Source organism: Hesperophylax consimilis, chromosome 1, assembly GCF_061612785.1.
Source record: "Hesperophylax consimilis isolate HC1 chromosome 1, BYU_Hcon_1.0, whole genome shotgun sequence".
NCBI lineage: Eukaryota > Metazoa > Arthropoda > Insecta > Trichoptera > Limnephilidae > Hesperophylax > Hesperophylax consimilis.
The window spans coordinates 47,464,614-47,486,820 of record NC_142836.1 but is presented as its reverse complement, the minus strand read 5'-3'; the positions used below and the strand labels follow the sequence as shown (position 1 = coordinate 47,486,820).

The window sequence follows — 22,207 nt, the reverse complement described above, 5'->3', positions numbered from 1 at the left end:
ATAAAAAAACAGGCGTATTTATCAAAAACGAACAAAATAAACGACTTCATTGATTTTCTCCAATCCTATTGGCTTAGGTTCAATTCCGAAAAATGGCATTTATTATTCACTCCTCGACAAAAATGTTATCTTACATTATATATTGATAATAGCATTTCATGTATTATTTTCCAGATCGTCTTCGTAACCGCCCTCCTGGCTCTGGTCGGAGCTGATCTGCTTCCCGCCCTCGGCCATCATGGTCACGCCTTGTCCTCCCAGAGCATCGTGAGTCACTCTGCTCCAAGCCACTACGGCGCCCCCGCCTACTCTAACGGACATGGCCACGCTGTGTCTTCCCAGAGTATCGTCACCCACTCCGCCCCCAGTCACCAATATGCCGCACCGCAACTGCAATACGCCGCCCCGCTGCTGAAATATGCCGCCCCCCAACTGCAGTATGCCGCCCCACAACTGAAATATGCCGCCCCACTTCTTAAGGCTTACTCCCCAGCTCACTCTTCCCACGCCATCTCCTCTCAGAGCATCGTGAGTCACGCATCCCCCGCGCACGGTTATGCCGCCCCAGCCCTCAAGGCCTACGCGGCTCCTCTTGCCTACGCCGCCCCAGCATACAAGTCATACGCACACGCTCCCGAACCATACGTAAGAATTAACGTTTTTCTTTTCGATCACCAAAATTTTTACAGCCAGTATTTTAATGGTTCTCAAAAACTACTGGATTCACTGTTGGTAGATACATTATAAGAATTTGTGTTAACAGTAGGCCAAGTCTTGATGTTGTTTTCTATTACTTTAGGCGCACCCTGCCTACAAGTTCGAGTACAGCGTGGCCGACCACCACACCGGGGACCAGAAGAGTCAGTCCGAGGTGAGGGACGGTGATGTGGTGAAGGGGCACTACTCCCTGGTGGAGCCCGATGGCTCCGTCAGGACTGTCCACTACTCCGCTGATGACCACAATGGGTGAGAATCCTAGATTATTTCAAAATAGTAAAATATAATTTTTTTGTAAACTGACTATGCTGCTTAAAAGAATTTTCACCAATATCTTTTAACGTTTTTTCCTCCAGATTCAACGCAGTTGTCAGCAACTCCCACGCCCCCCAACACGGATATTCTCATTAAACCTTATCCAAACTGACCTGCGATTTATTGTGACCTGCTGTAAATAAGTATTTCTCTCTCTATTCGTGCTGTCATATATTTATTATATTATTATTATTTATTGAGTTTCATTTATCCTTTCATGTGTTTCGCCTTATCATATTTTTGGCATTTATATTGTAACACTGACATCTATTTATTGTATTATAATTTACCTCATTATCGTGTATTATATGTGTTGCATGAAGAAATTTGAAGCAATTAAATGATTTTATCACTTAAATCTATTTGTCTCACTTTTACTGACCCCTTTAAGCACAACTTCCTTTTCTGCATCTATTCCTCAAAACATTGATAAATGTAAATTGGACACAATTATTGTTCGATTGCACATTTTTTTCTTCAAGTGGATGGTTAAAGTAAACGGTTAAACATGGTTAAAATTGTTTTAAGAATAACATTTACAATTACAAGGCCCTGCGGGAAATAATTTACCACAGTGCCTGTGTCATCTTTTGGGATGCTGTGTGGAGTGTCATTTTTAAAGAAAAAAAGCAGAGGAAGTTTTGGAAAGGTAAAAGGTATGAGGGTTGGGTTTGAATCTAGGGATCAGTGACAATGACCTGTGGCAGAGGTGTTTGTTATCCAATAAATGGTTCCCGTATTAAAATTAAACGTATTAAAAACTAAATACCTAACAATCAGTTCTAATATTGCAGGGCAACCTCAAACACCTTACCACTTTACAATAAATAAAATCAACTGTAACTTTGGAAATAATAACTCTCCATGTAAGTGTGAAGCCTTCGAGTTTGTTAAATTTATTAAATATTTAGGCGTTATAATTGATAATAACCTCAAATGGAAGAACCAGATTAAAAATGTAGCTAAAAGAGTGTGAACACTGATTCACATATTTATTTAATTACAGGAAATTTAAAAAAAACAATACTTAAAATACATATACTACAGGCTGTGTAAGTCAATCATAACCTACGGTTGGATTGGGTTGGTAGGTACAGGAAGAAAAACATAAACCCGTTATTGAAGGCAAAGATTTTATTCTGTTATTGTGAAGAAACCTTTAAAATATTCAAGTGACGCTCTCTTCAAGGAACTTAACAAACACACAAACATTAAACCAGAAATAAGGGAAGAAATGACCTTACCGTTCCAACAAGCAACAAAGCGGGTTATGAAAAAATATTCTCGTATCTCGGTCCTAAAATATATAACAAAATCCCCTCTCACCTGAAACTATGTGAATTGTCATCCTTCGGTCCAAAAATTTCCAAATGGTTATTAGATGTAGACAGGACTGATTCCGAAATATTACGAAAAAATGTCATTTGATAATTATTTATCACGAACGCCTTTTATGTATATTTATGTATCTTTTTTATGTATCTTTTTATGTATCTTCGTTTTAAAATACTTATTATCTCTATTTTTAAATCCCGTATTCCTTTAGGATAACTTGAAACCTGTAAATTTGACCGTCCTAAAACGGGAAACCTCCCTAGTTGTACATTTAAAAGCATAAAATGAAAGGAATATTATTTAAAAAAAATCAAACGTATTCCGTTCATCCCAGACACGAGAGACTGTAGATCTTTCATCATGTCAAGATTCAACACCGCATCATTAGCATACAACAGGCAACATACTTTTGATTACTCAAAATCGCGCCCAATCCCACCGCTTTTAATTCTTGCATACAATTATCCATGTATAGATTGAATAACCATGGTGACGTAACGCATAACCTTTTTTGATATCAAACCAACCCGTAAAATCACCGTTCACCCTAACACATGCAACACTTTCCTCATACAGAGACGCAATTGCCTGTGTGAGATTCATTTTAATTCCATACTTGGACAACATCTTCCATAGCTTTTTTCCTGTCGACTCGGTCGTATGCTTTTTGTAGATCTACAAAGGCATAGAAAAGTTTCTCGTATTTTGGTAAAAACTTCTCAGCGAGCATACGCAATGAGAATATCTGGTCCATGCACCCCCTTCCACTCATAAAAAACACCTTGCAGATCCCATATTTTATCCTTTGTTTCTTTTCTTACCCATTCAATCCAAAATCTACCATATAGCTTGCCAACTAAACATAGCAGGCTAATGGTCCTATGATATGGTCCCTAATGGTCCACATTCCATAGGTGACCCTTTACCTTTGTATAGCGGCATGATCACAGCCCTCCTCCAATCTAAAGGCGTTTAACCCTCCTTTAAACATTGGTTCAAAAGATTGCACAACCATGTGAGAATTATATGGCTCCTGTAATATATTCAGCAGCAATATTGTGGAAACCGACAGCCTTTCCATTCTTCATACATTTAATCGATCTTTTTAATAAAATATAGTTTCATTGAAATAAAGTTCCCTGGACAGGAAGACAGTATAACAACTTGTGTACTTTTATTAAAAAGGCAAACTACGTTGTTGTATTATGAAATAAATTGTTGGTGGAACTAAGTAAATATTTTTAGTTAATATATTATTATAACTAATAGTTCTATGAACAGTAGTCCTCGCAACCAAGATTTTTTTTAAATTCTGTACAATAAATCCAAATAAAAAAAAATTCTCCAAAATCTTAAGATTTTTATGTAAGTATTTAAAAATTTAAACACTGCTTAGCAAAAATTTCTTGATAATTTGTATGGCGCCGTTTTTGCGAAAAATCACCTCAAGGGCACAGTACAAATATATAATATATTTCTACAATTATCTATCCCATAGACTAAACAATGTATTATCAACTTATGGTTAACAGATTACATCCTCCGGTTCGTCGATAACTAATACAAAACTATATGATCGATGAAATTATAAACAAATCTTTTTTCATTTGACAGCTCGTAGTAGGAACCACCACCACGCGAACTCTAGCTGGATTAAAAGGTTGTATCAAAACGGTTACTATCTTGAACTGGAATCGAAACGTAACATTGACATGGTAATTTTTTTTAATTAATACATTTATTTATTAACAAAACTGAAGAAAAAAATAAAACCTTGTGATTTTATACCAGCCCTTTACATTTGTTGGTAAATTACAGGAAAACATGTTATGTGTTTGAAGAATTTTGACAAAAGGAAACATGATCTATATTATTTATTTATTTATTAAACGCCATAAAAGGCTTTTACAGTAATGTGAAACATTAGATTATAAGTACACAGTTCAGGGCTGTCAGAGACTTGACAATTAAAAATAACATTTTTCTTTAAAATAATACATTATCAAGACATCTGACTAACGTATTTTTTTTACTTATCTGTGTGTTTAAAATAATATAAAAATAAACAATATTTAAGAAGTCCCGAGTCCTTTATGTAAGTATTCACTTTCAAATATCTACCAATTTTAAAAATTTCAAGTTTCTTCATACGGCATTGAACTTAGTTGAACCTATTAAATTGTGAATCTCCGATTGGTTTGAGGTTATTATTGTCAGTATCTATTGTTCATATTTAATACACATTTTTAAGTAAATATAATCAATTTCTTTACATAAAAAACACATTTGAGTATCGGAAAGGCCTAAACACAGAATGTTCCCATTAGTGCATATCCTGACCTCAATCTAAAAAAGAACGGAGACCTGGTTTGATAATATTCATAAAATGTTATTACTTTTGGTGTCAATGTAACTTAGTAGGTACTCGCAACCATTTAGGTGGGCATTTAAGGACCACTTGACTAAATGGATAGCCACAGGGCATATATTTGTACATCACACTTACCAAATCTTTCGATTATATGTCGCTATTTTTAGTCCCAAGGCCAATCTGAATAATTTCTCTCTACAGTCGACTTAAAAATTCTAACTGTATTCAAAATAATATATGTAACAGACGCTGAGTATTTCCACAATATTTTTTATTGTAGAAAATAGGTAAATAAAAAAGTGTCTATAAATATTTTATTACGTCAATTCCTTGTTAGATTGTTCTCACGACTAAAAATTTCTCTTTAAGAATTTAGGGGTGTCGACTGATGAACTTTTAGGAATTAAAAATATCTTTGTTAAAGTATAAATGAAAGATCGACGAACTGACAAAAATATCAAACACATTATATGACCTATCAGCGACTGAATGAGTACTATATTAACACACAAAAGTGCGAAAAAACTCGATAACTGTTAAAAAAGAAAAATTGAGGAAAATTGGGACTCTAAGAAAACACAAGTATATGGATATATCTTTTTTCTTCTTACCGAAAGCTTTGAGCCGAGAGTTAATTTTTATCACTATTTATTTTTGTAAAGTAGGGTAAGGGTTAAAATTGTCTATTTCTTTATTGTTTATTTACATTGTATCTTTTTTTACGTTAGAATTTTTAACCTCACTAGGACAAGCCTGTACAATCCATGGTTTGTGCATTTATTTTTATTTAATTTTTATTTAACCTTTTTATATGCCCTTCGGGCTTTTTCATTGGGTGCATTGACATTTTATACATAAGAACAATGGTTGCAAAAGTTATTGTTTGCATCAAATTCGTATACATTTGGTTAAAAAATATTGTTACAAACCGAAATAATCATTTATAATATCTTGACAATAAAAAATTGTTGTAGAATGTTAAACATCGAATTTGATACATTTAAAATGTCGATATCATTGGTACATTAATTTGCTAAGCTATTTGGGCAAGGAATTTGCGAGTTAGCTACACAATTTGTTTATGAATTGAAATATGCCTGGTGTGTTGAGTAGGTACTCTTAATTTGACTGGACTCAGAAAATCGCAACAGTCTAGCTCTGAATTTACATTTTTTTTTAAATAAGCGTACGTCGCTTATCCTACGCAGTTCCTTAAAAATATTTTTTGTGAATTGTATGCTAAGGTGAGAAAATGAATATAACTCCCTAAAACATACAATGATCTTTTTTTGTTAAATGAAGCGATAACGTGTCGCAACCCCCGATGTGGGTCAGTGATTTTTAATACGGCTGGTTCTTATCAGCATACCAACAAAAGGCTAGTTCGGTTGTGTAACACCACACTTTTTGGACCCGCCTTGTTTAGGGTCCCAATCAAAGGTACCTGGTGTACTTATCCGAGTTGGTATAAAGCCATGTCCAATATTCAGATTGTCACAGTTGTATTCTGGCAGCAATAGAGAACACTTATTTATACAATGATTGCAAAGGTAAGTGTAATCCATGCTTTTTTGTAGGGTCATTTCTATAGCACACTAGTTTTTTATTGAGTCATAAAATCATTAATCGAATTTCCTCAATAGTTAATACAAAATGAGCATTTTAAAATACCTTTCAACTATTTGAAGCTTCAATTACAAAGATAAAACATTGTTATCTCCAGCAAAATTTAAGTTCATACGCTGTAGCTTTTTTTTCGGTGTAAATTCACGTTATAGGTATATGACAAAAGAAACATTCTACAATTCTTTAAAGTACCATACTAAATTTTGATGTCTTTTTTATCAGTTCTTGTTCGTGACTGCCCTTGTGGCTCTGGTCGGAGCTGATCTGCTTCCCGCCCTCGGCCATCATGGTCACGCCTTGTCCTCCCAGAGCATCGTGAGCCACTCTGCTCCAAGCCACTACGGCACCCCCGCCTACTCACATGGACATGGCCACGCTGTGTCTTCCCAGAGCATCGTCAGCCACTCCGCCCCCAGTCACCAATATGCCGCCCCGCAACTGCAATACGCCGCCCCGCTGCTGAAATATGCCGCCCCCCAACTGCAGTATGCCGCCCCCCAACTGAAATATGCCGCCCCTCAATTGCAATATGCCGCCCCACTCCTTAAAGCTTACGCCCCAGCTCACTCTTCCCACGCCGTCTCCTCTCAGAGCATCGTGAGTCACGCTTCCCCCGCGCACGGTTATGCCGCCCCAGCCCTCAAGGCCTACGCGGCTCCTCTTGCCTACGCCGCCCCAGCATACAAGTCATACGCACACGCTCCCGAACCATACGTAAGAATTAACGTTTTTCTTTTCGATCACCAGAATTTTTACAGCCTGATTTTAATGGTTCTCAAAAACTACTGGATTCATAGTTTGTAGATACATTATAAGCATTTGTGTAAACAGTAGGCCAAGTCTTGATGTTGTTTCCTATTACTTCAGGCACACCCTGCCTACAAATTCGAGTACAGCGTGGCCGACCACCACACCGGGGACCAGAAGAGCCAGTCCGAGGTGAGGGACGGTGATGTAGTGAAGGGGCACTACTCCCTGGTGGAGCCCGATGGCTCCGTCAGGACTGTCCACTACTCCGCTGATGACCACAATGGGTGAGAATTCATTTCATCATAATAATTTATTTTTTTTGTAAACTGAAAAGAAATTTCACCATTTTTTTCTCTCCAGATTCAACGCAGTTGTCAGCAACTCCCACGCCCCCCAACACGGATATTCTCATTAAACCTTACCCAAACTGACCTGCGATTTATTGTGACCTGCTGTAAATAAGTATCCTCTCTCTATTCGTACTGTCATCTATTTATTATATTATTATTATTTATTATTTGTTTTGCCTTCTAATCTTTTTTGGCAATCATATTATATCACTGACATCTATTTATTGTATCATATGTTACCTCAGTAGTGTGTATTATATGTGTTGCATAAAAAATGGGATAAAATAAATGATTTTTTCACAAATCTGTTTGTCTTACTTCAATTGTTATTTTTGCATACTATTCCTCAAGAAATGACAATGTAGATTGGATAACAATATATATTTCAATATGTCTCTTGTGTTCTCTAAAATTATAATTTTCGATTACTAGTAGGTACTCAAATACCTCCCAAGTTAAATAAATACCAGCAATATTTTTATTCAATTTTTTTTTTAAATTTCGAATAAAGAATTTTTTCCTAACTAAAATGTCAATGAAAATTCCTATTTCCAACTTTTATCAGGCCGGTAGGTACCATAATATTTATTATTTTTAAATATTCCTGATAAAAGATGGAAATAAAAATTTTCATTCGCATTTATTCAAATACGTTTGTCAGCTCTTAGCAGGAACCATGGTCATTCGAACTCTGGCGGCATTAAAATGTAGTATCTAAAAAGGCCACTTTCTTGAACCGGAACCGGAACGTAACAAACAGTTTTACAAACATTTTAAATGCCAAATGGAAAACACTGCGTTACAATAAACAGAGCACTCTACTTGACTTCTTTACTCCCAGTCATTTATTTACGTATCTAAAAATACATGTATAATTAATAACTTAGGGTTAAAAAACTGCACACTTATAGAATCTGCTTGTGAACATTAAAAAATCTGTGAATCATGATTTTTTTTTTATAAAGACAATAACTAAACAAAAATTCAATGGCTTAATGCTTTATACCGGTCCTTTACATTTAGTGGTAAATTATTTAAAGAAAAAGTAAAGTTTTTTCAGGCCTTTGTTTGTGAGGAATTTTGCCAAAAGGAAACTTGTTTTTTTATTACCTATATAATCGAGGCTTCTGACTAAAATAATGTTGTATTTTTGAAGCTTAACTGTTTTTAAAATACAATATTTAATTCTATAAATTGTCATTATAATATTTTTTGAGCGGAATCTAGTCCTTTATGTCAAAATTCACTTTCAAATATTTTACAATTTACCAGATCCAAAAAAATTAATGATTCTTGATACGGCAATTACTTAGAGGAAGCAATTAAATTCTGGTCTTCCGATGGATTTTAGGTCGTCAATATTGTCTGTCCCTCGCGTTCATATTTAATACCCATCATTAAATTTATCTAATTTCGTTAGATGAAAAGCGAATTGGAGAATCCGAGAGGCCTACAAAACACAATATTATTATTTCTGTTACCGCAGGTCCTGATCTTAACCTAAAAAATGATTTGGGAACCTGGTTTTTTCTTATTCATATAATTTTATGATTAGACTTTTATTGTAATTATTTAATCTCGTATCTGATTTCACAATAAGTTTAACAGTAAATGAATTGTTTTAATTTTATAATGAGTTAATTCTTTTTTCTCCCCAAATAATAATCCAATCGAGCTTTGAATTGGTTTATATGGATATTATGAAAGTTTGTTCCATGCACCCACTACATTATTTGCAAGGAAGCGTTTCCTAGGATTGTAAGCAAAGTGAAGTGAAGATTTTTTGGATGCCAGGGCAATTATTTTAACTTTGTTCCTTAAGTCCATCTTCATTTTGTCGGTTTTTCAAAGATATTGATACATCTATCGCAAAATATGGACTTTTTTGGAAAACATATTCCAGTAGAGGTCGCTCTTATGTTTTTTTTATATTTATAACATCAAGTTTGGGGTAGGGTCGAGGTAAGTTTTCCTGATTAAATATGTTTTAGAATTTATTTATGTCCAATAAAGTCTCAGTCGCACACCGTTCCAAAACTATAACAATTAATGACCACCTCAGAAAATAGATAGACACAGGGTAAAATATTTCTACATCACTACCAAAATTTTCGATTTGGTGACACTATTTTTAGCATCAATGTCAATCTATAATTTGACCTATCAGTGGTTGAGTTGGCATCGCGTTTGTGTCCCACCCAGACGTAGTGTGTTCAATTCCTCGGCTGGCTAAGTCTTTCATCAAACAAGCAACATTTTCCGCTTAGGGGCCGTTCAAGTATTATGTAAGCACTATAGGTGGGCAGGGGGTATTATGTATAGGGGGGCAGGGGGGTCTTTACTTTGCTTATTTTGGATGACATGGGGAGGTGGGGGGTCGAGATAGTGATTACGTCAGCACTGCTCAGCAGTAGTTATTTTTTTTTACACATTGGCAACCCACACATTGTCAATGTTTGAATATTGACAATGTGGGTATTGACAATTTAATTACGTTATGACGATATGGAAAGCTCTATCAAGCACTACAGACTTAAAACATTAAAAAGCAGGAGAGACACTGCGGACATTATTTACTTACACAAAGTCTTGAGTGGTCATATTGACTGTCCAGCCCTTTTGTCATCAATAAATATTAGAGTCCCAAGTAAGAAAACTAGAGACAAATCATTGTTTCATATCGAAATTGCTTCAACGAGTCTCAGGCAAAACTCTTTCTTACTAAGAACTTGCAATCATTATAATAAAACTTATTTTGATGCTGATATCCTGTCGTGTACCTTAGGAGCTTTTAAAAAAATTGTTAACAGAGTATTGTAATAATTAACCCTTTTCTAAATTTAATACATTACATTCATCATTTATTCATTATCACTCTTACATATTATTTGTATTTAATATCAAATGTACGTGTGTGTATGTATGTATGTATGCATGTATGTATGCGTATGTATGTATGCAACTATGTATATGTATGTGTGTACGTATGTATTTATATGTGTATATGCATGTGTATGTATATATATGTATGTATGTGTTTATACGTGTATATATATATTTACTCTTATTATTTCCTTGTTTTTAACATTTCTTTGTTTTGTTTTTAACCTTTCTTTGTTTTCTTTGTTTGTTTATTGCTTTTTAACCTTCTTTATCTTTATTGCATGATGTAAACATTGGTTATTGGGTTGTAACCTAATTCTTTTACTTATTTTTTCTCTCTCTCTATGCACGTTATGTTATAAACCTTGTTACGGACGTACTGCTCCGGGCTCGGCCGCGGTCGCCAATCCATAATCTACGCCAATCTGTCTAATCCTAAATTGTATTAAATGAAAGAAATGTATAAAATGTATGTCTGAACCCCTATGTAAAAATGATTATGTAAACAATAAATGAAACGTCGGAGCTTGGCTAGGAGACACGGGCAGAGAAGTATACCGAGAGAGCTGGTGGATTAATAGCATTTAATTAGTATAGCATTTAATTCGGGCACGGTTATGAGAATCGTGCTTATACGAGAGGGAACGTTCGGCCGCGACCCGAAGCAAAGGGCCGTGCGCCGTCATAGCGTGCGAGGTGTTTGCCGCCCGAACGTTCCACAAGCGCGATTCTGAGGACCGTGCCCGAACAAAGAGAGGCCGTGGTCACGTTCGACCACAGGGCCCGAAATTACCGGCCGAGAGGCGGTAGCTAGCCCGGCGGCGGGCCGCGGGCGCGTCACAAAACACGGGCCTCGATTCCAGGAATCAAAAAGAAAGCAGGCCCGTGTGAGCGTCGCTCGGCCAGCGAAGGCCGCCGGGGTCCTATAAAACGGGCAACAGTCCCTTGAAAAGTTAGATAACCAGAAACCACCACCAGCTCAACACCTCTCTCTCTGCTCTGCCTTCTACCTCGCTCCGACTTCTGCTTCTACTCGCCTTCTTTCACTCTGACCCCCGCTTCACCCTGGACCACGGACTTGCCTACCCCTTCGGACCAGACCCGGACTCAGCATCAAGGACGCGAAAACAGCATTCGGACCAGCTACAACGGCATCAGAGACGGCCCCGTTCTACCCCTCCACGCCACTGAAGGAAGACATCTTACGCCTCCACAGATTGGGATCACCGGCCCTATCTACAGTCTTGTGTGTCACGATTACGTCTGATACAAACCTGTTAATGTTCCTAATAAAAAATAAAAAAAAACGAATACATATTCGTGGATTCCCACAAATAATTAATTCGTTTAGGTACTCGCTTAAAAGCGAATGGGGGAATTACCGCGCGCTACTCACTTGTCAAAATTTCTTCTATCAATATATTGTTTCGTTTCAGTACGATTGACGATTTGACGTGTTGTAAGCAAATCAAAGCAAGTTAATATTTGTGTTACCGTTGATCCTCTTTCGCCAAAGTTGAATTGTTTATAAAACAGAATACATTAACAGAAAAATGCATATAGGTACCAATTTTTACGTAAGCATGGGAGGGGGGGGGGGTAAGAGCTTTGCTTACTTTTGGTGACAAGGGGGAAGAGGGGGTAAATAATTGTAATAAATATGCTTACGTAATACTTGAACGCCCCCTTACTGTGGTAGTAGAAGGAGATTTTTAAATATTGACAGTTTAATCGTAACCCGGAAATGTTTGTCTTTCTGTTAAAATAATTTAAAAAAAAACATGTAACTACATTTTTTAATCATTTTAAAAGAAATTTTAAAATAAATCTCTGTATTCACTCTACCCACAAGTTGAAGCTATATGCAAATTAATATTATTTAACAGGTGCTGAATATTTTCACATTATATTTATTGTAGAAAAATAGGTGCATAAAAAAGTATATATAAATATTTTATTTTAATCAATTACGTGCTAGATTGTGCTCATCATTAAAGACTGACGAACTTACGAGATTTGAAAATGTCTTCGCTGAAGCAAATAATATGAAAGTATAAATAAAAGACAGACTTAGTAATACGTTTTATAATTTCAAACTAATATTAAACTGCGTACCAAAAACATCAAAACCAGCCAGCGGCTGTGAGTTCAATTTCTCGTTCATCATTGCAAAGGTAACACCTTCTTCTTGTGATGATGTTAGTATGAGATTTTCAATTATTGTCAGAATATTCGTAATGCAGGAATATTTGCATTTCTTTTAATAACTAAAAGAAACAGAAAATTTACTTGTTAACGGACTTTTACGTCCAATTTACAAAATCAGCAACACAACATAATATACATAAAAATGTAAATTATAATATAAAACAATGGTATATGAAAACAAAGACAAAAGGTAATAATAAAGGTAAATAGGCCCTTTATATCGGTTGATTTAAAGCTAGGCTTGGTTGAAATTTGGAGTTTAGCTCGGCTTGGAACATAATCTGTATATAGGTCGGAAGCCGAGATATCGGAAATATTACACATCTTGTCTATGATTTTATTAGAGGAAAGTACTTGATGTTCTACGTTGCGTGAGCGGTACATTTTTAGATAAAGTTCCCCACTTCAATCAGCATGGTGCTTCACGGAAGGATACTAATTTTAAATAGTATTTTTTTTCCGCAGTAAATGCGCTTTTCACGACATTATGACAAACACTGTCCCAATATTGAAAAATTTCTAGTAGAATACCTTATCAGATTGTCTATTTTAGATTGATTATAAATTAATCCCATCTACATCACCCATCGCTCGATGAATGTAATAGTCCATGGGGATTGGAGTAATTAATTACTTACGTCAACGTTATATTTATATGCTATGCATAAAACCTAGTCTTATAAACATTAGTTTATCATTAAAAAAATATTTATAATAGTTGTCACTTGTCTAGTGACAGACAAAAATTATACAGACTTTTAAAGGTTTGGACTTGAGTTGACCAGTCGACATATTCTGAACAATGGTGAATAAAAATAGTATTAATAATCAGTGTTGATTGATTAATATTATTTCTAGGTTCTAACGACATGGCGCTTGTGAATATGCTGTGCCTAACTGCAAAACCAGGTTGGCCCAAAGGCATATTAGTTTTATTGCTCCAAAAATGTATAATTCTTTATGTACAACCTTTAAAAGGGCCACGTGTGTAAACCTTCAATCTTTTAAAAACTACATCAAATCATGGCTAAAAAACACTGAACTAGATATTTTTTCTTATAAGTTTTAGCAAAGCTATCTGTAACATTTATATCCATAGACAGATTATTTTTTATTAATTCACATACATACAAAACAGTGGATAAATTTTATTGTTTGTAATGCTTTGTCTGCTAATTCGATTTTTAAGATGTCTTCTTTGAAAACTAGTATTTACCTTATTTTTTGTGTTATTTTAAAACTCTTACACATTTCATGCTTTAGTTTCTTTATTTCATCTCTACAGTAACTCTTTTAAAATAAATTAAATTTATATTTGATATTGTATCTCCACTTAAACCATGGAAATAAGATAAAACTACTTATAATACCCACACTCAGGCTTCGCCTTCGTGGTTTTGTTTTTTAAATACGTTTATTTATCACAATATTTTTTTTACAGTTTTCAATATTTTATGTAACTATCCACAAAAAATTCAATAATAAATAAAAATAAAAAAATTAAAAATAAAAATTGTAATCGTAGAACTCCACTATTTTTTGTAAAATGGAATGTAAATGAAAAATAATAATGTTATTATTAAGATCTGTTAGTATTTTATTATTGTGACAGCTGTTTCGGAGTTCAAGGGCGTTATTAAGTTCTGCAAGTATTTTAGATTATTATCTTTGTGAAAGCTGTTTCGGCGTTCAAGGCTATTTAATACCGTTTGAAAATTGCAACGAACAAAATATTAAAAAAAAAAAACTGAAATATTAGAAATATAACAAAATTAACAAATTTGATGTAAATATATTTTTTAAATGTAGGAATGTAGGTGAAATAATAAAACAATTAATAATTTTGAAGAAACAAATTTGATCAAAAGAAAGGTTTAGAGTTCATTTTTTCAGATGGGTAATTAATTGTCTCTTTAAAACCCATCAATCCCTTTTAATAACCAAAGTTGAACTGATTCCATTTGACGAATATGGACGGCATAAAAAGACCAAACGACACAAGCATATTCAAGATGGGGGTGAACCAAGGAGTAGTAAAGAGCTCTTAGGATATTTATTTTTTTTGAAGTCCTTTGATTAATTGTAATTGTAATTCTTGCAATGGAACCAACTATTTGAAAGATTTATTAACAACAATATTTATGTGTTCGCGAAAAGTATGCTGGCTCTTTATAGAGACGAAAAGGTCTTTAATAGATGTGATAGTATTAATATGTGGTTTTAAAAAGGCGAAAATATTATTATAATAAATACATGAAAGTTTGAAAGAAACTCGAAAACCGTTAAAAAAGGAAAATTCCTTTGAATCAAATCAGGACTTAGGGAAAAAAAATCAATATTTTTTGTATCGTACCAAAAGCTTTGAGATAAGATTAGTTACTAATTATCACTTTCGATTATGTACAGTAGAGTAATGGTTAGTATTGTATTTAAATTCGTTGTTTATTTGTCTTATACATGATATCTTTTATATAGAATACGTAAAAATAAATATAATAATTATACCCGAAATATAAATAATGTGTTAACATGTCGCAACCCCCGATGGGGGACAGTTTATAGTTTTTAATGCGGCTGCCTTCTTATCGGAACACCAACATAAGGCTAGAACGGTTGTGTAACGAGTTATTTTTTGGACCCGCCTTGTTTAGGGTCCCGATCAAAAGTACCTGGTGTACTTATCCGAATTGGTATAAAGCCATGTCCAGTATTCAGATTGTCACAGTTGTATTCGGGCAGCAATACAGAACACTTATTTATACAATGATTGCAAAGGTAAGTGTTATCAATGTTTTCTTGTAGCGTCATTTCTATGGCACACCAATTTTCCTATTGAGTCATAAAACCAAGAATTTCCTCAATAGTTAATGAAAAACGAGTACAATTTAATAGTACCATTTGAAGTTTTAATTCCACAGATAAAAAAAATTGTCTTCCCCAGCAGACTTTAAGTTCAGTGTAGCTATTTTTTATGTAAATTCAAATCATGGGTACATAACAGAAGTAACTTTCTACAATTATTTAAAGTACCTTACTAAATATTGATGTCTTATTTTTCAGATCTTGTTCGTTACCGCCCTTGTGGCTCTGGTCGGAGCAGATCTGCTTCCCGCCCTCGGCCATCATGGTCACGCCTTGTCCTCCCAGAGCATTGTGAGCCACTCTGCTCCAAGCCATTATGGCGCCCCCGCCTACTCTAACGGACATGGCCACGCTGTGTCTTCCCAGAGCATCGTCAGCCACTCCGCCCCCAGTCACCAATATGCCGCCCCGCAACTGCAATACGCCGCCCCGCTGCTGAAATATGCCGCCCCCCAACTGCAGTATGCCGCCCCTCAACTGAAATATGCCGCCCCTCAATTGCAATATGCCGCCCCACTCCTTAAGGCTTACGCCCCAGCTCACTCTTCCCACGCCGTCTCCTCTCAGAGCATCGTGAGTCACGCTTCCCCCGCGCACGGTTATGCCGCCCCAGCCCTCAAGGCCTACGCGGCTCCTCTTGCCTACGCCGCCCCAGCATACAAGTCATACGCACACGCTCCCGAACCATACGTAAGAATTAACGTTTTTCTTTTCGATCACCAAAAATTTACAGCCAGTATTTTAATGTTTCTCAAAAACTACTGGATTCACAGTTGATAGATAAATTATAAGCATTTGTGTTAATAGTAGGCCAAGTCTCGATGTCATTTCCTTTTACTTTAGGCACACCCTGCCTACAAGTTCGAGTACAGCGTGGCCGACCACCATACCGGGGACCAGAAGAGCCAGTCCGAGGTGAGGGACGGTGATGTAGTGAAGGGGCACTACTCCCTTGTGGAGCCCGATGGCTCCGTCAGGACTGTCCACTACTCCGCTGATGACCACAATGGGTGAGGATTCTTTATTTCGCTTTTTTGTAGATCTCAGATGGCGCAAACAGCAATCTCTGCAAATTTCGATAAAAATTCGTTACCCTGTTCCGAATAATAATAAATGTTTTTCCATGAAATTCAACCATTTACGACTCCTGAGAGTGCCATCTTCCTCCAACTTGCCATCCTCGTGTTATTTACTCCTTTTCTAACGACTCCCCTTAATTATGCGGCAATTGATGTTTCAAAACTATCCATTTCCAAATCAAAGCAGCATAAATTTTATTTCTCTAATTTGTTTAGCATCTTTTTTTATAAAATGGTCAATAAAGACAACTAACAAAACCGGCACATATTTAATGAACGATTCACTTAAAATGTCAAACATAGTAAAGCTTTTTTCTATAGTACGATTCTCTTCCCAAAATGCCAAGAACAGAAGATAACTAAAAATGTACATTTCAGTGAGTGCATATTTACTATGTTACCTTGACAAAACGAAAACAAACACGCGCATTACTCACCCAGTTAAATAATATAAAAAATTAAAATAAATTATGGAGCTTCCGATATTTTGTTCAGATTAAAATGGGGAAGATTATACGAGTATATCTACTTTGTCATATTTTTTGCCACGTAAATAATTTATATTCTTTGTATTTTTTCAGATTCAACGCAGTCGTCACCAACTCCCACGCTCCCCAACACGGATATTCCCACTAAGCTTTACCCAAATTATATTTATTAAATATTTGGAATTGGTTGATTTTGGAAAATAATATACATATAAGTGCCATTTTTAGCTAAGGTTAATCAATTCATGTATTCATTTACTAAATATACATTTTCATCAAAAAACCTTCTTATTTTACTTGAGTGATTGAAATGGAGTTTTTATTTTTACTCATTGAGAATAATTTTTCAGGTTTATGAAGTTATGTTTATTATGGATAGCTATTTCGGTTGTTGTTTGTCAAACAAACCTTACTATCCTTGACAATTCCAATGAAACTTTTTGCAATGGACAATGCACGCGAAGACAAAGGAATAAAATATTCTCTAACTACTGTGACACTAATATGTAAGTAAGTAGGTAGCTAGCTATTTGATTTCCGTAATAATAGTTGCGTGCTTACAGTACAATAATCTTATTTAATTAAATAATCATTCTACGTATTATATTCCTCTCCGTGTTTGAATTATTATATCGTTTCCACAACACATTTTTCTAACCTTCAACCGATCTCCAACTAATCTCTCACCTCACTGATTCACTTCTGTTGCACGCACATAAAGTGTCTATTTCAACAAACTTGTCTTTTTGGTTCACTACCAAATTAAATTAAAGTAAAAGGTGTTACGCTTTAAAATTATTCATGATAAATTGTTTACATTTCGTTAAGGAATGAAAGTTCCATCCATAAGGGCTTTAATCTCGGGTGTTTATTTTACATCTATCACCAAATACTTATACTCTGTTCATTATCTTAAGTTCGCACAGTTTTCATTATCATGGATGATCCAGCGCACGAAATGGAAAACTGTACCAACCGGAACGCTATTTTTTTTTTTAATTTAGAAGAAATCAATGTGAAAATAAATAAATATTACAAATGTGTGACGTTGCTTTCCCAGCCAATAAAAGGTACGAGTTTGGTAGAATACGCCTTTTCGCGATATAAGTCGAAGGTCGCGGGTTCAACTCCCGGCTTGCGCCAGTAATTTTTAAGTGATTAATCAATGCTTTTTCATAATTTACATATTTAAATTAATATATAATACATTTGCTGCACTTTCCAGATTACTCTTAGTATCGCCCTTGTGTAATACCACAATTCAGAATTGAAACTTTACTTGATATGGCTTTGGCCGTATTTGGTATCCAGATCTGAATATCCAACTACTTCCCAACTTTCCTCTTTCCCATCTCCTGCTCCTCCCCACTACCTTCATCATCACAGTGATGGGGATGTCATTGTCTCAGTGACTCCTGACGGTTGGGAGCAGTTGGGTTTCTTGGACGGTTTCACATTAAAAAATAAAGACAGAAATATATATTTCTGTCTTTATTTTTTATGTATACCTGTCTTTATATACACATGTTTATTTCAATAAGTTATTCATTTACTTTATTCAGATAGTTATTAACGCAGTCGATTACGAGATTTATTATATTTCATTTTTCAACTTATTTCACTTTAATAGATTAGGGATAACATGGACTCGGTTTCTAAAACATTTTGTAGCAGAGACTTGTAAATTTCACATGATTATTGAATTTTTTACGTTCCATGTAAATGACAAATTTATGGAACGGGAGCAATATGGATCTAAAAGTTGAGCAGTGTTCCGGTTGACTTTAGTAAAATGTAAACACTGAACCGACCTCACGAAAAAACGTAATATTTAATTTAATCCATTGTTTCACTGAGAAAATATCATAATACGATTTCAAACCACGAAAGATAATAACTATGCGTGAAAAACAGTACGCGGTAGTGTAATTTCCCACTGATTTATAATTAAATACACATTAAAAAAAAAACATATTAATTAATTAAATCTGCCATTTAAACGTAAAACATCACCTTGATCTTTCACGGAGGCATTAAGCCAGAACGAAAACAACCGTGTGCGGTCATTTCATCTGAAACTGCAGATATATTGAAATAGAATATTTCTGATTGGATTTAGACATTCACTCTTTAAATTACTCCACACCGATTTAAGTTGATTTATTAATTATAATTTAAGGACTAATTAATTAATATGCAACAAATATTAGTTAATTACCTTTGCGTTTTCCTATTAAACTTTTAGTACATTCCTAATATATCGGAATACATCTTCGTGCGCCTACATTTGTCCTGATAATATACAATCACGAAATTCGATAATATTAGAACACTTGTTTTGACATCGCGATAAAACATTCGTGTTTTATTGAAAGTTTACTAGGAAACCTATCAATTCATTCGTTAAAGGCCTACAATCCCATTTTTAAGCGGATTACGAATAATTTGAAGAGATGTTTAAAAACGAGTGAAAAGTATTTATCATTACATTTTTTGAGTCACATTTACTATTACAATAATTGTTATTTATTTATTATTTATAAATTAACTCCCTTTTCGGGGTTTTTACATATGAATATTAAGAAATATACATTATATATTGTGCATAACTGAATTTCTTCATTAACAACATTTTACATTTTTTAAAGATAAATTGAAGATGTCCACTGACTTGGTATAATTATTTCCCTCCATTAGTATTCTGGGTAAAGAGGAATACATTTGGTAGTTAGTCTCAGAATTTATGTACTGAAATAATTCCTGACTTCTAGTATTACGTTGTGGAATCCGGAAGAATATCAACTCTAGCAATACCGGACTATCAACTAAATCATTTAGAATTTTATATAGAAAAACCAAGTCAGTGAAAATTCTTTTGTCTGACAATTTGAGCATATTCATATAATTCAAGAGAGCGTTGTAGTTCAACATAATTGCTGGAATACCCATGTTAAAATTTATAAAACGTGCGTACGTTTGTTTTGTATTCTTTCAACAGCTTGTACATGTATATTATAATGTGGGTTCCAGACAGGAGAATTGTACTCAAGTTGACTTCTTACATAGGCAAAATATAACAATTTAATATACTTTATACTGTTAAAATTTCTGGTTAGCCTAGATATAAAATTCCAACATTTTTAAGCCCTCGTTAGAGATTTCTGTTTTGTGGTTAATAAATGAAAGATTTGATTATCGTATTACTGAACTTGAGTTATACGTAAAAGTGATAGGAATCTTCTGCATTGGATTGTTGTCCCCGCATGAGTCATTTTCGCTATTCAATTACGGATTCCAGTTCCAGATTTTTTGTCATATTCACGAAACTATTTGATTTATTTATCTTAAAGAATGTATCTGATTAGTATTATTACCCTAGCGTCTGAACGTTGTAGGCCCTCTGATTGGTCGAATTCAAATCGTATGTTTCGCTTAGATCCCGCTTAAAGTGGGTCTGCAGACAAAATTCGACCACTCTGCCCCTCTGGCGGTATAAGAACGAACCAAATGACTGGCGCGAATATTTAAATATGCATCTAACAATACGCAAAATTACTTGACCATTAACATGCGTTTAATATGAAGTTTTCTTCTGGAAGCTTATCACTTTGTGATGGCATTATTTATTTTATTAAAACATAAATAACTTTGTTTTCATCACTTTATTACATACAACCTCTACATGTTAGATGAACGAAGTTCACCTCATCAGGAGTAAGTATACATTGAAGTCAAAAATTAAATATAGATTACAATTGGAAAGAAGAAGTGGAAGTAAGGGGGGGGGTAAGAGTGGGCGGAGTTTATCGAAATTAGGAGTTAGACGGAAAAGACCAGGTGAGTGGGAAAATATTTTAAAGAGGGTTTATAATTTTTTTTTATTAATTATATCTGATTTTATATTGACATGTTTTCTTATTTCTAAAATTTCAATATTATTTATTTGCAATGCTTTATATCCTGATGAGGTGAACTTCGTTCATAAAACATGTGGTGGTTGTTTATAATAAAGTGATGTAAACAAAGTTATTTGTGATTGAAATAAAGTTTAGTAAGATTACATTATTTTATCTATTCCCGTTATATATCAATGCATATGTACGCAATAAAATGTAAAAATTATATTTATTTATTTATTGGACAATTTGTATAGCGCCGCTTTGTGAGATATCACACCAGGGGCACTATATTTTAATAATCTATTTACAATATATTCTCACCCTCTCTCTGTGAATGACCTAATATGTACTTATTAAATTTAACTGTTGTTAGTATCACTTAAACTGGGCGAAGCCCAACCAAATGCCGCCCGCAGGCCCTAGCAGCAAAAAATCCGCAGAGCGGGGTTTTAACTAATTATTAATTTTTTAGTTAATAGTAGAGCTGCAATAAAAATAATAATATTTGGCTGATTTATATAGCGTTGTTTTTTGAAAATTCACAGCAAAATATTGCTTGGGGCTCTGCTTATCATTTTCCGTTTAATAACATGTCTTTTTTACGGATTATTATAATTTTTTAAAGCGTTTAAAGACGTTTACACATTGTTTTGCAAGAATCTGTAAGTTTTTTTGCTCCAATAAAATCGCTCCTTTATCTTCTTGAAAACTCCTACCGCGCAGCATTCCCAGAAAAGCAACTGTGTTTCCGTTAAGTGGGTAATTTTTCAAGCATATTGTTTTTAACACTTGATTTATCTATGAATTTAAAGATGATCTATGGCGTTTCTTTCATCTCATGGCAACTTGTGAATTCTATATCGATGGTCATAGTATCAGAGTTAATATTTACCGTGGAATACCTACTTTAAGATTTTTAAAACACAACACACAGTTTTCGTCCTCTGATATACTTACTAAATATATTTATCTATATATTATATTAATAAAAAATAAAATTATAACAAAATAAAAACAAATGTATATATAAACATATATTATATCTCTTCTATATCTATCTAACGTATCTTCACAATTATCCGATTTTTATAACCATTATTTTTTAAATATTAAAATTCTACGTACGTGCTAATTACTCGAGTAATATTTTTTTGTTTTAAATGTGAAACCGCACAAAATTCCCAACGGCTCCCAATTGTCTCGAGCCAGTGACACTAAGAAATCCCCAATTGGGGTAAGTTGTGAGGCTGAAGGTAGCGGGAACGGTAAGTAGAAGGGGGAGGAAGGTTGGGAAGTATTCGGCTACAAATCTGAATGGCGGTCT

General features: G+C 34.5%; 2 protein-coding genes across 2 annotated transcripts; both read left to right on the top strand.

Annotated features, from left to right (window-relative positions):
• The first annotated feature begins 319 nt into the window (after nucleotides 1-319).
• On the top strand, nucleotides 320-7,529 carry LOC149427027 (uncharacterized). Its single transcript, XM_089634043.1, has 7 exons — nucleotides 320-343; nucleotides 439-645; nucleotides 800-966; nucleotides 1,074-1,125; nucleotides 6,587-7,078; nucleotides 7,232-7,398; nucleotides 7,475-7,529. Exons 1-7 carry the CDS (start codon nucleotides 320-322, stop codon nucleotides 7,527-7,529), a joined length of 1,164 nt encoding a protein of 387 aa, XP_089490169.1.
• Nucleotides 7,530-15,292: 7,763 nt separating this feature from the next.
• Nucleotides 15,293-17,207, top strand: LOC149427026 (uncharacterized). Its single transcript, XM_089633980.1, has 4 exons — nucleotides 15,293-15,330; nucleotides 15,616-16,107; nucleotides 16,261-16,427; nucleotides 17,078-17,207. Exons 1-4 carry the CDS (start codon nucleotides 15,319-15,321, stop codon nucleotides 17,130-17,132), a joined length of 726 nt encoding a protein of 241 aa, XP_089490106.1. The 5' UTR covers nucleotides 15,293-15,318; the 3' UTR covers nucleotides 17,133-17,207.
• Nucleotides 17,208-22,207: the final 5,000 nt, after the last annotated feature.